Consider the following 14,829-nt stretch of genomic DNA (forward strand, 5'->3'; position numbering starts at 1 on the left):
GGTGCTCTTTCTATTTCTGGCATCACTTTTTCATTCAGTTCAATTTTAACTCATTCAAATCCATTGCTGCCATTTTGGAGAAGGGACTATTGGTTGCAGGTGTTGTTACTTGACTTAGCAGTACTGCATCCTTTTTTTTTTCCCCAGCTGGTAACGACTCTATTGAGCATTTGGATTTAAGCTGGAACCATCTAAGAAACAAAGGTGCTTGTGCTGTAGCACTTTCATTGAAGGTAAATTATGTTCAAATTAATTATTGGTCGTGGAAGTAATTTTAAGGGCCCATTATTGTAGCTTACCTTTTTCTATGTTTTTTCATAGGAGAATATCACTTTAAAAATCCTTAACCTAGCATGGAACGGATTCGGCAATGATGGTGCACTTGCTGTAGGAGAAGCATTGAAAGTGAACTCTACTCTAAGAGAAGTTGATCTAACGTAAGGACACGCAAGACCTTTGATCAGTTAAGATCCTCTTAACTGGTCAAAAGTAGTAACCGTCACTGAAAATCATCAACTGCAGTTAATGTAACTTTCAATCGTATCCTGGCCACTTTTCTTCACTGTGCAGATCAACCCTGCCTTGTAATCAGGGGCACCCAACGATAATCTTCGGTGAAATATGTGTTCGGGAGAGTCAAGCCGTTCTAAGAATTTCGGCTCTACGTTGCCAAGCATCCATAGATTTCTTTACTAATCACCTAAAAGATTTGCAACCCGGGAAACGTAGTCTCTTACGTTTTTGGAAGGGATACTTTTGCAACTTTTGGCACTTAAAAGGTAAGGTCACCTAGCAGTTTTGGACGAGCAAATGGTTTGCTGGGAAGTTCCTAGAAGGTAACGTTGAGCTAGCAATTTCTAAAATGGAGATATCATTCCCTAAAACTTTCGGACACCTCAATTTTCAGCTAAGATAACCGAACAGACCAAATCCTTCTAGGTGATAAAAACGTCTCTTTAAACAGTCTTAACACATTACAAGAAGCCTAGAAATGTCCCTCAAAGGTAATCTAACTAGTTTGTCTTTTTGCTTGTTCAGAAATAACAGGATAACAGCAGAAGGTGCAGTGTATTTGTCCAAGGGATTAAGTATAAACACCAGTCTCCAGGTTTTAAAGGTTGGTCAAAAGTGTGTATTGATACCACTTATTGTTAAACAGGGTTTAAATAGAGGAAATCCCATATAATTGCCATTGTGATATGCAAGCAAAAGCGTCCAAAGAGTGCAAAAAGGTGGGCTTATAAAGGGTTTTGTTATTGTAGCGGTAGCTTCAGTGTGGTCAAAGTTTTGTCAAATCTAAACAGTCAGGAAAGTAAAGGGGTGTAAATTTGATTGCATTTAAATTTACCGGCACGCAATGTTTGTTTTTTTTTGTAGCCATATCTCGTTGTGTTAAATTTTTTTTCCAGATTGGACGAAACCCCATGCAGAGCCCTGGAGCGTATGCACTTGTGAATGCCATGAAAAACAACCCAGAATCAGTATTGCTGGAATTTGATTTTAGGGTAATAATAACTACTTATCAAACGAGAATGAGGTCTTTTGTGGATTTCCGAAAGTCTTTAGGGTTAGGGTTAGTAGTTGGAACCAGTGATCTGTTCTTCCCAACCTAATGTGTCTATAATGATATAACTAGCAAACCATAATACAGCTGTAGAACAGGGAGGCGAAAGTTTCGTATATTTGGGATTTGTTCAATATCATTGGAGAGCAAAATGACATCGAATGAATGTTAAAATATATATTTTGAACTCCGGAAATTGAAATACGTGAGTTGAAGATCACCAAAAAGCCTGCCTGGATTTTCTGTGTCTTTCTTCGCAACTTCGTGATTTGCTGCATGCTTTACTGCGACGATCTTCGACTCCGTAACATCTCGATTAATCATGATGTAAAGTTTGTTTTTCTTCATTTCAGGACATCACGGTGAACAATGACTTCTTAGAGTTGTGTAAAGAGGTTCAGCAAATGCGTCCCGACATCAAAATAAACCACGGAGGCCCGGGTGGTGCTGCCTTCAAACCGAAGACACGTCCGTCACCTATGAAGATTCTCAAAAACTGGATAGAAGATAATCAAATGAGACTACTGGATTTGTTTAATACTCTGGATAAAGACAAGAGTATGAATATAACTGTCAAGGAGTTTGCAGATGGATTGAAGGTAAAACTTTATCGATTGAAGAAACATTATATTTAGGCCGCTCCCCTTTTTTTCTCCTTCTTTCATTTTTTTTTTATATCTTCAAAAATTTGAAATACAGGTCCCACCCGAAAATAGCGAAGCTAATCGAGTCAGGTGGGAGTGAACAATAAGACAAATACAAGAAGACTTACAGAAAGTATAAAAAGAAAGCTACACTAGCTCTAAAATTATTTTAATGAATTAAATTCAAATACAGATATGCAGGGACAAGTACAGAAATAAAAGACAGACGTGATTTACTTTAACTAAAGGTCATTTTTTTGTTAAGTCCCCTCCAGCAGTTATTTTAATTAACATTAATCGTTTTTCTAGAGGGATAGTCATCATTCAAATTGACCCTCTACTGCTTTCCGCCTCTCGCCAATCGACTCGTTTTCCAGCTTGAAAATGTGTCTTTTGAATATCGATTGCATTACCTCAGCATCATCATCATGGCACGTAATTTTTCCTCTTCAACATTCTTTACTGAAAGAATAAAATGGGATGTCATGTATTCAAAGTTCGAATTACATGATTCATTGTTTCACGAAAGCAGGCGCGAAGAAGTCCGATAAAATATGAAGGCGTGATGATTTATGACATTTATGTTTCAACTGTTTATGTTGCCCCTTGTAGCTTAAATTTCCTTTAAAATCCAATTTGAAAGTTGTACATTTTTACGTTTGTTTCAACAGGAGACGGGGATTGACATGAATTACTATGAACTTTATAAATTAATTGACGGCCTGGATAAAAACAGAGATGGCGAAATCAATTATAGGTAAAGTTTATCATCTCTTTGATTACCCTGCAAGCAAGCTGCGCCAGTGGTAACCCTTGCGGCAGGAATTTTAAGCAACAACAAAGTCACTGCAAAATACAAATCACTTTGCGACTTATGAGGAAGCTTTTAGACGGTGGCTATTGCGTTAAGTTTACTTCAATTGGCATCCTCAAGTTCCAAATCATTCCGAAAAACAAAAGTGCAGGAACTGTTGATCAATTAAACTGGCGCGAACGTGAGTAGAAATGTGAAAACAAGGTTTTGACTGAAATTTCTGCATTAGGGATTGAAACTAATGGCTTAAGCTATTAACGACAAAGAAAACGTCTACAAAATATATTGAACGTTGCGCGATCTTTATTCATCTTGTTCATGCCAAGGTATCCGACAACTGGAGTGATGCGATGATTTTAGGTAAAGAAAGTTGAAAGCTCACATTACTTTGAAAACCTTAAAGGGACAGTTTCAAAGTTTTGCGCTTGTCCAAGCTTTGGCGCTGGCAGTTGTAAATATTACGGTTTCTTACTGAACCAGATGATGTTCATTAATCACCGAGAGTGCTACAGCAAATGCACTGAATAACTGCTCGTACCAATTTATTTTTAGGATACGTCGCCCAAATTGTAAGAAGTAAACGAGATTGAATAACCGCGAAAGACTTATGATAAGGCAAAGTGATATTTTAGGCGACGTTTTCGTCGACCGTCGCCGTCGATCGTAGATCTTAAGGTCCCTAATTTGGAGGTTTTGATGACAACGTAAGCATGCAACAGAGAATCCTTCATTTTCTTCTTTCAACTTTGAAACCGCTCGTACCAGTCTATTTTTAGGATACTTCGCCCATATTGTAGGACGTGAACGAGACTGAATAATCGCGAAAGACTTACGATAGAGTCAAGTTATATTTTGAGATGACGTTTTCGTCGACTGTCGCCGTCGTAGATCTTAACGACGTTCGCGCCCAAAATGTTCCCACGTACAGATTTTTTTAAAACTTGCCACGCAGAAAGGTAATGATCTACTTTTGCCAAAGAGGCAAAAAAAAAAAAAAAAATGGGGCGTCACCGTGCTCGTTTTCGAGGTCATGAGGTGCACTTTTAGAAGATTGCGTTATTTTAAGACGATCTTAGCTTACAACTGTCAGTAATAAAAAAGCTACATTAGTGAAATTTAGATCAGGTAAACGTACTCAATTCAACATAACTAATATAACTAAATTAACCTTTGCAGCTGATGTCTTTTTTTGAGGTGAAATAGACCTTGAAAAACGATACATATTAGTCTAAGAAAGAAAACTTCGGTCGCACGAGAGCATAAAAGGCGAAATATTTGTAACTTCTCACGCACAGTTTTTTTTTTGTTTTTTGCTAAAATGGACAAAATCAGAAAAGGAAGGGATCTACGGAAAGAAAAATAGGGGTCACCGAGCATTCAAGAGAGTAAAATCGCTGCGAAGTTCTGTCACGTCATTGCGTGACATTTCCGAGAAGACCTGGGTCTACAGCTGTCCCATGATGCCACGCGCTTTCACGTTCCATTCTTGTGGAAAATGTTTGCAACTTTAGCATCGTGTTAGCCTGCGTGGCCGGCGTAATCGGGGAAGGGGAAGGGGAGCCGGCCACGCAGGCTTCGTGGTCTGCGATGCATCACGTGTTCGTGACATGCGCGAAAAAATGCGCAGTAACAATGGGCGCGAACGTCCATTCCCTTAGAAACGACGGTGGCTACGTCAACGACAACGGCAAAAAGTAGTAACATTGCTGAAAAATGGAAAAATACTCGCGCTGCTTTCCTTTGCCGCACTCCACAAAACAACCAAATTTTAGGTTTTGACGACAACGTGAGAATATAACAATGAACCATTTATTTTCTGTTTTGACTTTAAAACCGTTCGTACCCATCTAGTTACAGGATAGTTCGCCCGTATTGTACAAGGGGAACAAACCGTTGGTTCTTTAAATTCCCTATTTCTTAAACTTGTGCTCGCGCTCTTTCGGCACACACTGATTTTGGTGCATTATATTTTCCCTGCTGTGCAAAACAGTGATCATGCAACGCTGACCTGTTCGTGCGTTCGCACCAATCCAGGATACTTTGCCCATAATATTTAACAGTTACTAGGGAGCTTAAGCACGCGTGTTTTTGAGACGCGGACGGCAACCGGAAGTGAGCTGTTTTCCCTTCTGATTTTTCTTCGCACAACCACATTTACATTGCCAAGTATCTTTCTTCATCAGAGATGATTAGTATAAAAATCTGGGAAACACCACTGTCCTGGCACGCGAAATGTTCTCTTCCGGTTGCCGTCCGCTTCTCAAAAACGCGCATGCTTAAGCTCCCTAATTACTCTACGAGGACGCGCTGGATATGAAGTGATAGATAACCAACGAGGCCCGAAGCGCCCGCGAGTTTGTTATAATCATTTTATATCCAGCAAGCCTGAGTAATATAATTTTTTTGTTAAAAAACTCCAGGATCAACAACTCTTCCACTGAAGCATCGATTTCTGCCTCGCTCAGTTACGGTCCAAAACGGCTTTTGTCGGCCATTTTTTCCTCAGAGCTGTACGTTCCTTGACCATATTAGGTACAGCAGGTTTATGAACTGATAACCTGTATCCAGCGAGCCAATGAAAATGTTGGAAATCTGATATCCATAGTTCAGTTTTTAATAAATAGATTTAGCCAAGCCTTAAGGTGGAATATTCGAAATCATCTTTTTGGATTGAAACCGGCGAAAAATGCAGGAAAAAAATATTTTCCAAACCGTTTTCCACCAGAACACGAAAAGCATCGACTGTCGCGAGCTTTAGTTGACGTAGTAAGGCCGTGTAGCCGCGTAGAGCCACAGGAATGTCACCGCTCATTCGTGCATGACATCTCGCCATCCCCGATCACTTGCGATCTCACGTGCATTGTTTTTTCTTTCAGCGAACTTGTGATGGGCTCCTTTGAACAGCAAATAGAAGACAGAAAAGAGAAAATCAAAGTAAAAGCACAAAATGAAAGAAGACAAAGAATTTTATCTCCCGTACCTCCGAGATGATTGTTCTAGCCGGCCATCTTTTTTTCTAATGAAACGTGGAACTAAAACTACAAGTTTGCCATGAAGGGAACACAAAATGTTTCCTTAAATTTATCTTAAGCAAGCGAAACAGTTGCACGTATCCTTGTACAGTATTTGAAAGTCTAAATGGGTTATGGAAAAGTTATTTTTTTATTATTGCCAGCTGACAAACATATAGATACAGAAGAATGTATTTTTGTACAACACAGCTCGTAGCGGGAATCTGGGTGCTCGGGAAAATCCTATTTTATTCTTTAACAATGGTTAAAATTGCGGAAATTAATTTTTAATAATTTTTGTGTAAAATTATTTATAATTTGTAGCAAAACTGTATGCCAAAACGCAATGATTTCCAAGAAAGCAATATTTTGGTGCAAACATGAAATGTATGACATGGAAGAAAAGTTAAATTAACTTTCTTAGTGAATTTATATTTAGATTTAGGATTAAGTAATTGAATTTTACATAGTAGTTAGTTGAAAAAAATTATTTATATGTGTATGTTTTGTATGAACTGACATAAATGCAATAAGTAAACCGCATCAAAAATCAGCGTATTTCCTGTCATGAGAACCAATTTTGAAGCTGTTGTTCTGTGTAACTACAATCCTAGAGAAATTGATTGGAACACTTCAACCTTTTTTAGGCAATATATGCAAATCTATTTCACGGCAAAACTGGCTTTTCCATCCCCTCCCCCTCCACCTCCCCCCCCCCCCCAACCCCCTCAGTCAATAGGGAGCTTAAGCAACGGCGACGACAACGAGAACGTCACAAATTTGCATATTTAGTGAGCAAAAACAACGGCTTTGCACGCCCTGCACGTGCGTTTTTGACTTTTTGTCCATTCCTTTGCCGTCGTCAGCAAGACAACAACGTGAAATAGCCAAATTTGAGGTTTTATGAAGGCCGTCAGCACTTGCGGATAAATTTTCCTTTTCTCCTCTGAATTAAGTGCCGTTCTGAACAGTGTCATTTTTGAGGAACTACCACATCCTTGTCATCTTGTCATATTAAGAAGGTTGAAATAGTCACGAAACGATTGATACGACGCGAATTTATATTTTGAGATGACGTTCTCTCCAGGGCAATTTAAGCACGCACATTTTTGAGACGCGACAGCAACCGGAAGAGAACATTTCGCGTGCCAGGACAGTGGTGTCTCCCAAATTTTATACTAATCATCACTAATGGAGAAAAGATACTTAGCAATGTAAATGTGGTTGGGTGAAGACAAGTTCAAAGGGAAAACAGCTCACTTTCGGTTGCCATCCGCGTCTCAAAAACGCGCGTCCTTTAAGCTCCCTAAAAAAACAATCGACTTTATTTTGTTCCGGGTCGACAGAGGATGACAAATCTATTAAAATGCTGGCATGCCGCTCGTGCAAGAACACGGTTTGTACTTCTTGTTTTTTGATGATCTCGTCAATTGGTCGTTTTCAAATAATAGACCATTTTCGAATTCTCACGGCTGGACTGGATCTAGCATGAAATGGAGGCTAATACGGGCAATTCTTTTCAAATGCAAATGAATTTGCCCGCATTAGTCTCCATTTCATGCTAGATCCAGTCCAACCGTTAGAATACGAAACTGGCCTATAGGCCATTTCCGAGTTCATGTCTGCCTCCTCTTCAAAGCGAGTCGAAGTGCGAAGTTTTTGTGATGGTAATTAGTTCTACTTTACATATGAATGACAACTATTTTTCACAACAAAAACTTAGCACTTAAACTCGCCTTCAAGAAGAGGTAGACATGAACTCGGAAATGGCCTATTGCACTGCCTTTGTTTAAGTTTTGCTTCCACTCCGTAGGGAGACCTGGACACGGTGCTCGCGCGCGACAAAAATCGGTCAATTATTCTACGCATAATTTGTCAATTAATTACAAGTAAGTAAGTTCTGCGACTGCAATTTTTCTCCTTGCAATTTGATCGTAAACACAGGTAGGGTTTTTTCATCTCCAACCTCCATTTGGCTAATGAAATGAGTATACTTCACCGGGAAACTTAGCTCCAGCGTTATTTCCATTTCTTGCAGAAGGAGGTCGTTTTGAGGGCAGATTTCTTTTACACCTGTTTTTCAAATTCGTAGAACTGTGTCGAAAGATGTTTCAAGGTTCCCCCCGAATAATGGATCGGGCAATTTACATCACCGGTGAGGAGAAACAGCGAACTTATGTCGGTAAGTTAAGTGCTCCACAGTAATTCATGGAACATTAAAATGGCTCTAAAATCAATACTACTTATCAATGCAATGTTCGTTTTTTGTCTCAGGTTTTATCCTACAAAAATTGAAACTCCGGAACCATCATCTATTGGTAGAAAACAAGAATCTTAGGAATACAATCAAAAACATGGAATCTGAGATTCAGAACATGAAGGGTGCTTTGAGCCAAGAGGAATTGCAATGCAATCTCTTGACCAAAAATCTACAGTCAAAAGAAGTAAGTAGAGACAGCTAAAACAGACTGAAGATGGAGACTGCTTGAACGGACCTGAGGAAATAACGAGCCAAGTTGCACGAATCATTGCGCAACGTAACATACCTTGCAATGGCCACAACGTTGCAACGTTGCAACGAATTTTTCGAGCATTGCGCAGTGTAACATCTGTCCGGATCCTGTAACTTGTGGTGCAACGGTTTGCGGAAAATGTTCCTTTAACCTCATGTGATCATCGAATCGGGACAAGTTGCACGAAACGTTGCCTTGTGTAACATCAGCAAAACAACTTGTTTCGCAATGTTAGAGCGTTTGTAAAATGGCATTGCGAGAAACGTTGCACGAAAAAACTGCACAGTGAAACAGCTTTTTTCCTGGCTTACTATACCACTAAAAAAACAGTTTAAGATTTGCGTTAAAACCAGTTTGATGCGCAAACCATCGGTTCAGTAAAAAATGTTCAAAAAATGGATTTGTCAAAACGTTGACTGCTCACAAAAAAACCATGACCCCTCGCAATGGAGAACGAAATTTTGATTTTCTGATCCTTAGTGCAGACGTCCTACCAAAAGCTACAGGATATTTACGGAAGCTAGGGCGTTAAACTATAGATTTCGGGAGAACTTTCATTGTATACTACTTAGCTTAATTGTCAGCGGATGATCGCGGTGGCAGAAGATGCAATTAAGTTACGTTACTAGCCATGATTGCAACCCAAAGACTAAGGAGGATCTCCTTGGAGGCAAGCGAAAGTTTCCACTTTAACCCATTGACTCCCAGGGGTTCCCCATCGTCTGGCGTTAGACAGAGTAAAATACGAAGTCTGGCCGGTTTAGACCGGTTAGGACGTCAAAGGGTTAAAGTGGAGAACTAAAGAATTGAGACAAAATGTTAGGGATCAGTAAGTACGGAACAAGTCAAGAATTGTTTTCGGCGAAAGAAAACTGAGGACGAATCCTTCCCTTGGGTCAGACATTCATTCAGATGAACGGACCCTTTCATCTGGTCTAGGATTGTTGACTAGCTTTTCCTTTAACGCTGCCATCCAGTTCTTGCTACAATACCCAGAACCAAGTCTCTTGGAGTCCAGGATCCCCTTATTGGTCTTTCAAAAAATCATTAATAATTCATGAGCGAAACAGTCAATCTGAGGTCATCGATAAAACGACGCGCGCATGCGTGAGCTTTCAAACGCGGTAAAAATCTCCTTGTTACAATTCTTTACATAAAGCATACTAATAAGGCATAGGTTGTTTTTCTTTTATTATATCTCTCACATAGTAAGCGCGCTGTGATTGGCTACATCAGCGGGCCGTATTCAACAGTACGGCGCGCTGTACGGCCCGCTAAATTTGAAATTTCGATAAAACATTCTCTACCAAGTTTTTTTCATATAGTTTCTGAATCTTGCAAGCAACTATTTCAAACAGCCAAGTAGATTTATTTTTTCGGATTCTGACACGGCAATCTTTGTAGCAGTTGAAGCTTCTGCTTGACTTCGACTAGTTTCCTTACCTGCGCACTGGATTAACCTCAGAGACTATAATAAATATCTAACTAACCTCGTTTTCTCGGTCAGTACTGTAAGTTACGGATCCTAATTTTTCCCGTTGATTGATGGCTGGCCAAGAGCAAAGCGCGCGGGCCATAAATGAACGGGAAAAAACTCGGTCCGTAACTTACAGTACGGACTGAGAAAACGAGGTTAGCAAGAGGTCTGTATGCTAATGTCACTGCTAATAGTTTTTTAAACATTACTTTATCTTATAGGAGATCAACCAGGTAGTGGAGGACATTAACCTTATCTAGCGTCTCATTCCGCTTTTGCAGGAGGAGATGCGACAATCAAAGAGCAGAGAAGGAAATCTGAACAATGAAATCAAATTACTGCAATCTAAGTTGTGCAAGGAGACATTGAAAAACAAAGTTTTGGACGAATGGCTGAAACAAGTAAGCAGCATACATCTTTGCTGCATTTTGTTCAAATCAAATCAAATAACTTCATTTATTCACGGTATTCTCATCAGTTACATTGGGTACTACTCATGAAAATACTAGTTTAAAAAATTCGTAATATATACTATCTAAAACTACAATAAATTAAAAAAGCTGCTTTACATGAGAAGACTTAACTGATTAGAGTGTAATGTGAACTGCTAGATTTAGATCCCATATGAACCATGTGAGCGTTAGCCCTACTAATGGAAATGGGCCCGCACAAGGACAGAGAAAAACTCTGACCAGGGTGGGAATTGAACCCACGACCTTCGGGTTAGATCACCGCTGCTCTACCGACTGAGCTACAAGGTGAGAACCGTGTTTAACTAAGGAATTACATTAAAAGAAGCCGCTGCAGCCAGTATGAAAAGATGCTAGAGATCCTGCCCGCCCCAAGTGAGTTGGTAAACTGTTCCATAACAGCGCACCACTATACCTGAAGCTGTTCTTAAGAAAGTTGGTGCAGGGAAGGGGGACAACAAGTTTATCTTCAGTGTTGCGTTGAGTGTCTGATGTCGTTTGTGCCAACATGTAAGATTATTTCATCAGGTTGTTGATTTAGCGTGGGCTAAGTTGATGTAATGGAGCAATATCCTCGAAACTAGATGGGCAGAAATGGGCCCACACAAGGACAGAGAAAAACTCTGACCAGTGTGGGAATTGAACCCACGACCTTCGGGTTAGATCACCGCTGCTCTACCGACTGAGCTACAAGGTGAGAGCCGTGTTTAACTGAGGAATTACATTAAAAGAAGCCGCTGCAGCCAGTATGAAAAGATGCTAGAGATCCTGCCCGCCCCAAGTGAGTTGGTAAACTGTTCCATAACAGCGCACCACTATACCTGAAGCTGTTCTTAAGAAAGTTGGTGCAGGGAAGGGGGACAACAAGTTTATCTTCAGTGTTGCGTTGAGTGTCTGATGTCGTTTGTGCCAACATGTAAGATTATTTCATCGGGTTGTTGATTTAACGTGGGCTAAGTTGATGTAATGGAACAATATCCTCGAAACTAGATGGGCAGAAATGGGCCCACACAAGGACAGAGAAAAACTCTTACCAGTGTGTGAATTGAACCCACGACCTTCGGGTTAGATCACCGCTACTCTGCTGACTGAGTTACAAGGTCAGACGGGAGCAGGCCATGGGAACTGAAGATGTTAAAGTCACGGCAACGAACATGTACATATTTGAGTTTTGTCCTGTCCCTGTGTGGGCCCATTTCCATTAGTAGGGCTAACGCTCACATGGTTCGTATGGGGAAGAAACCTAGCACTTCACATTACACTCTATTTTTAAATTAGTTAATGAAGTCTTATCTTCTTACACAGTCTATTCGAATTACGTGATAGTTCTCTACTCATTAACCCAAAAAATGGTACTCGCTCGTTTTTTGCAGCAAAAAGGTTACGCGCTCATCCGTGAATGTGTTGAAAAACTGAATTGAAAAGTCTCATCTATTACCGGTAGCTACATCAATGATTTGCTGGGTTCCTTCTAAATCATTTTCTTCGTTTCTTTTGAAGGTCACTTTAGAGAGATCATCTTGCAGAGGGTTTAATAAACGGCTCTGTTATCTGATTGGTCGGATAAGACGCTTTAGAGGAGGAAGGCGCCGTGAAATTGAAGATGAAAAGCAACCTCACGACATCGCCGCGTTCAGATAATGTCATTAAACAGAGAAAAGAGAAAGATGCCTGTCTGAATCATTTGTATTTGACTGCGTATAAGTGCTCCTATGATAAAAAAAACTCTCTTCCTTTTTTCCTTCAGATTTTGAAAGTTTGATTGCTTAAAACTGGACTGGTAAAAATTTAATCTTTGATTTTATATCCAGAGGCTGTTTATTTTGAGAGTACGTTTTGGATTTCATGGGACGCCATTACTCACGTTCCAAACTGACCGATTGGACCTCAGAGGGTTGCATCTGGGGAGAAGTGACGTCATTTACTCACTAGCTTAAGTTTTAGTGTGTAAACGCAGTTATTATACATGCAAAACATGAGTTACAAGTCTGAAAGGCTGAAACTCCCGTACTGCCATTAATTCAGTCACGTAGACAATTCTTAAAGTATTGAACCTTTGACGCCATTTTCTCCTCAAACCAGCTCTCTCAACATGGCGGACCATTAAATGGCGGACCATTAAATAGGAAAATTCCAGTTAAAGTAAACAGGTGTCTTTGGAAATCAAGGCTTAAAACTTGGGTCACTGACTGTTTAGTTAACGTACTTTTGAAATCCATAGAAAAATAAAAAGTGTTTTTTTTGGTCATAGTAGCACTTGAAGTCACGTAAAGGAGCCCGTTCAGAATCAATTTTATTCACTTTGTTGAGGATATCTTTTGGTCTTAGGTGAATTTGTCTTGAGCGATCCTTTACAGTCTTTTTCGACATAACTTCCCTTTTTATTAGCAATATTAGAAAGTGCAAAGCCTGGTTTTTATTTGGTCCGACAAAACTACAATCCCGTTCAGAGCAAACGCCTTTTTCTAGTACAATAGCTTACAATGAAGTCCCCCTTGGGTATGTAAATACACGTGAAAACTTCACTCGCGGTTGGAAAACAACAAATGATAATGACTTATTGAGTTTCGAGTTTATACAATTAAACAGAACTGCTCTACTCGAACCGCCGTTCAAATCGAAGTGGATCCGCCAACCAATTAGCTTAATTAACTGGGTGAACTGGGAGGTCGCGCGGTCGTATCGCGCTCGAACCAACACGAAAGGGGATTCGAAAGTGCTACCTTTGCAACTTTCTATAGTCTTCCTGAATAAGAATGACAAATCGCAGACCTCTTTTCACAGTTGTTGCTGGAAATAAAATTAACGCATTCCCTGGTATTGCGGGATCGCCATATTCCGAACGGGGGTATCTCTCTTTTTTCAAACTGATTGCAGTATGGTCAAAGTTTTCCAAAGAGTATTGTAAAGTAGTCCTGGAAAGCTTTCATAAGACTGGGTAACAGATGTATCGCTTCAGCTAGGTCAGGTATGAAATCAGTTTAATTGAGAGGGGAAACTTAAGCGTCATCATATTGCGCCAAAACTTGAGCTTTGAGTTTGCAACCTCATGCTCAAGCTTTTTGTACAATTCATAATTCCACCATTCCAGCAGTTTTGAAGCGAATACACCGGTCAGTGACAAATTCGTTAAAATGCATTTCCTTTTCTTCCACTACAATATTCTCAATTCTCTATTTTTCTTCCATTAAGCACCCATTAGGGGGTGCAGGGATGGCGCGGTGGTGAGAGCACTCGCCTCCCACCAATGTGGCCCGGGTTCGATTCCCAGACTCGGCGTCATATGTGGGTTAAGTTTGTTGGTTCTCTACTCTGCACCGAGAGGTTTTCTCCGGGTACTCCGGTTTCCCCTCTCCTCAAAAACCGACATTTGACTTCATTTACTTTCATTGTTCATTTCAATTTACAGTGTCCCCAATTAGCGCTCCAGCGCTAGAACGACTAGACACTTAAATAAAGTTCCTTTCCTTTCCTTTCCTTTTCCTTTAATGGTTTCGCCTTAGTGGAATCTGAAATAGGAGAAGATTGTGACACGTGAAAGTATCACGCGGGAAAAACGTCTTCTCGTTTATGCTATTGGCTACTTGTGATGAGTTGCCGTAGTCGCGTCTAAAGCAGAGGTAAGCGATTACAAAACTTAATTCGTTGACTAAAGCAAGTATCTATAGCTTTTCGACTCTTGCGACTTTTTCACCCGTGAGTCAATTTGCGATGTTCATCGGGAGCTGGTGCCGCTATAGAAAGCCTAGCCTGACTAGCTTGTCTGGATAAGAAATCGCTTGTGATGTGCGGACTGGCTGACATCGAAAAAACAAAAAGATAGTATAGTATTTAACAACTATTCACCGAAGTGGAGGTGGCTAGCGGTGGATATTTACCGAGCCGCGAAGCGGCGAGGTAAATATCCAACGCTAGCCACCGACACTGAGGTGAATAGTTGTTTTAGTATGTACTAAAACAGTGAGATAAGATACAATACATACTTAATTGACCACTCCCCATAGGGGCTTTTCAGGGCCAATCTGAAACAATCAACGAAACAACAGAACACAACAACAACAACTGTTAAGAATCCCAACTGGCCGGAGGCAAACCAGTTGGCTATTTACAAGTGCAGCTGGGAAGTTGAACCAGGGACTACCAGGAACAAATTCAACGAGTGGTCAGAGCGGGTCTTGAACCCGGGATCTCCGGATCTCAAGGAAAGCGCCCTAACAACTGGGCCACACTGCCTCCTTAAACAGTACAGCACAAAAAATTAATTTGGATGTTTTCTTTACTTGACACGGATGCACATCGGACGCCATTTTTTCACGAGTTGCTCGGAGGTAAATAG

General features: G+C 40.4%; 2 protein-coding genes across 3 annotated transcripts in view; both read left to right on the plus strand.

Annotated features, from left to right (window-relative positions):
• Positions 1–6,586, plus strand: part of LOC137976209 (leucine-rich repeat-containing protein 74B-like) — a 12,717-nt gene extending 6,131 nt beyond the window's left edge. Inside the window, exons 8-14 of the mRNA XM_068823506.1 lie at positions 148–233; positions 322–437; positions 1,039–1,117; positions 1,410–1,505; positions 1,918–2,163; positions 2,880–2,965; positions 5,899–6,586. Coding sequence (XP_068679607.1) covers positions 148–233; positions 322–437; positions 1,039–1,117; positions 1,410–1,505; positions 1,918–2,163; positions 2,880–2,965; positions 5,899–6,013 — 824 coding nt within the window. The 3' untranslated portion in view covers positions 6,014–6,586. The remainder of the gene's footprint in view (positions 1–147; positions 234–321; positions 438–1,038; positions 1,118–1,409; positions 1,506–1,917; positions 2,164–2,879; positions 2,966–5,898) is intronic.
• Positions 6,587–7,626: 1,040 nt separating this feature from the next.
• LOC137975426 (uncharacterized) lies at positions 7,627–12,172 on the plus strand. 2 transcript variants are annotated; one of them, XM_068822548.1, is made up of 5 exons: positions 7,627–7,922; positions 8,072–8,215; positions 8,308–8,477; positions 10,305–10,424; positions 11,994–12,172. In XM_068822548.1, exons 2-5 carry the CDS (start codon positions 8,140–8,142, stop codon positions 12,132–12,134), a joined length of 507 nt encoding a protein of 168 aa, XP_068678649.1. In that variant the 5' UTR covers positions 7,627–7,922; positions 8,072–8,139; the 3' UTR covers positions 12,135–12,172. The 2 variants fall into 2 exon arrangements, with proteins under 2 accessions (XP_068678649.1, XP_068678648.1); XM_068822547.1 differs by having other exon boundaries at positions 7,627–8,215.
• Positions 12,173–14,829: the final 2,657 nt, after the last annotated feature.

The sequence above is a fragment of the Montipora foliosa genome, chromosome 11 (assembly GCF_036669935.1).
Source record: "Montipora foliosa isolate CH-2021 chromosome 11, ASM3666993v2, whole genome shotgun sequence".
NCBI lineage: Eukaryota > Metazoa > Cnidaria > Anthozoa > Scleractinia > Acroporidae > Montipora > Montipora foliosa.

Coding starts and splice junctions, on each gene's coding strand:
- LOC137975426 (XM_068822547.1), top strand. CDS start 8,140: ATGTTTCAAGGTTCCCCCCGAATAATGGATCGGGCAATTTACATCACC. Junction 8,216..8,307: donor GAAACAGCGAACTTATGTCG/GTAAGTTAAGTG, acceptor TTTTTGTCTCAG/GTTTTATCCTACAAAAATTG. Junction 8,478..10,304: donor AAAATCTACAGTCAAAAGAA/GTAAGTAGAGAC, acceptor CCGCTTTTGCAG/GAGGAGATGCGACAATCAAA.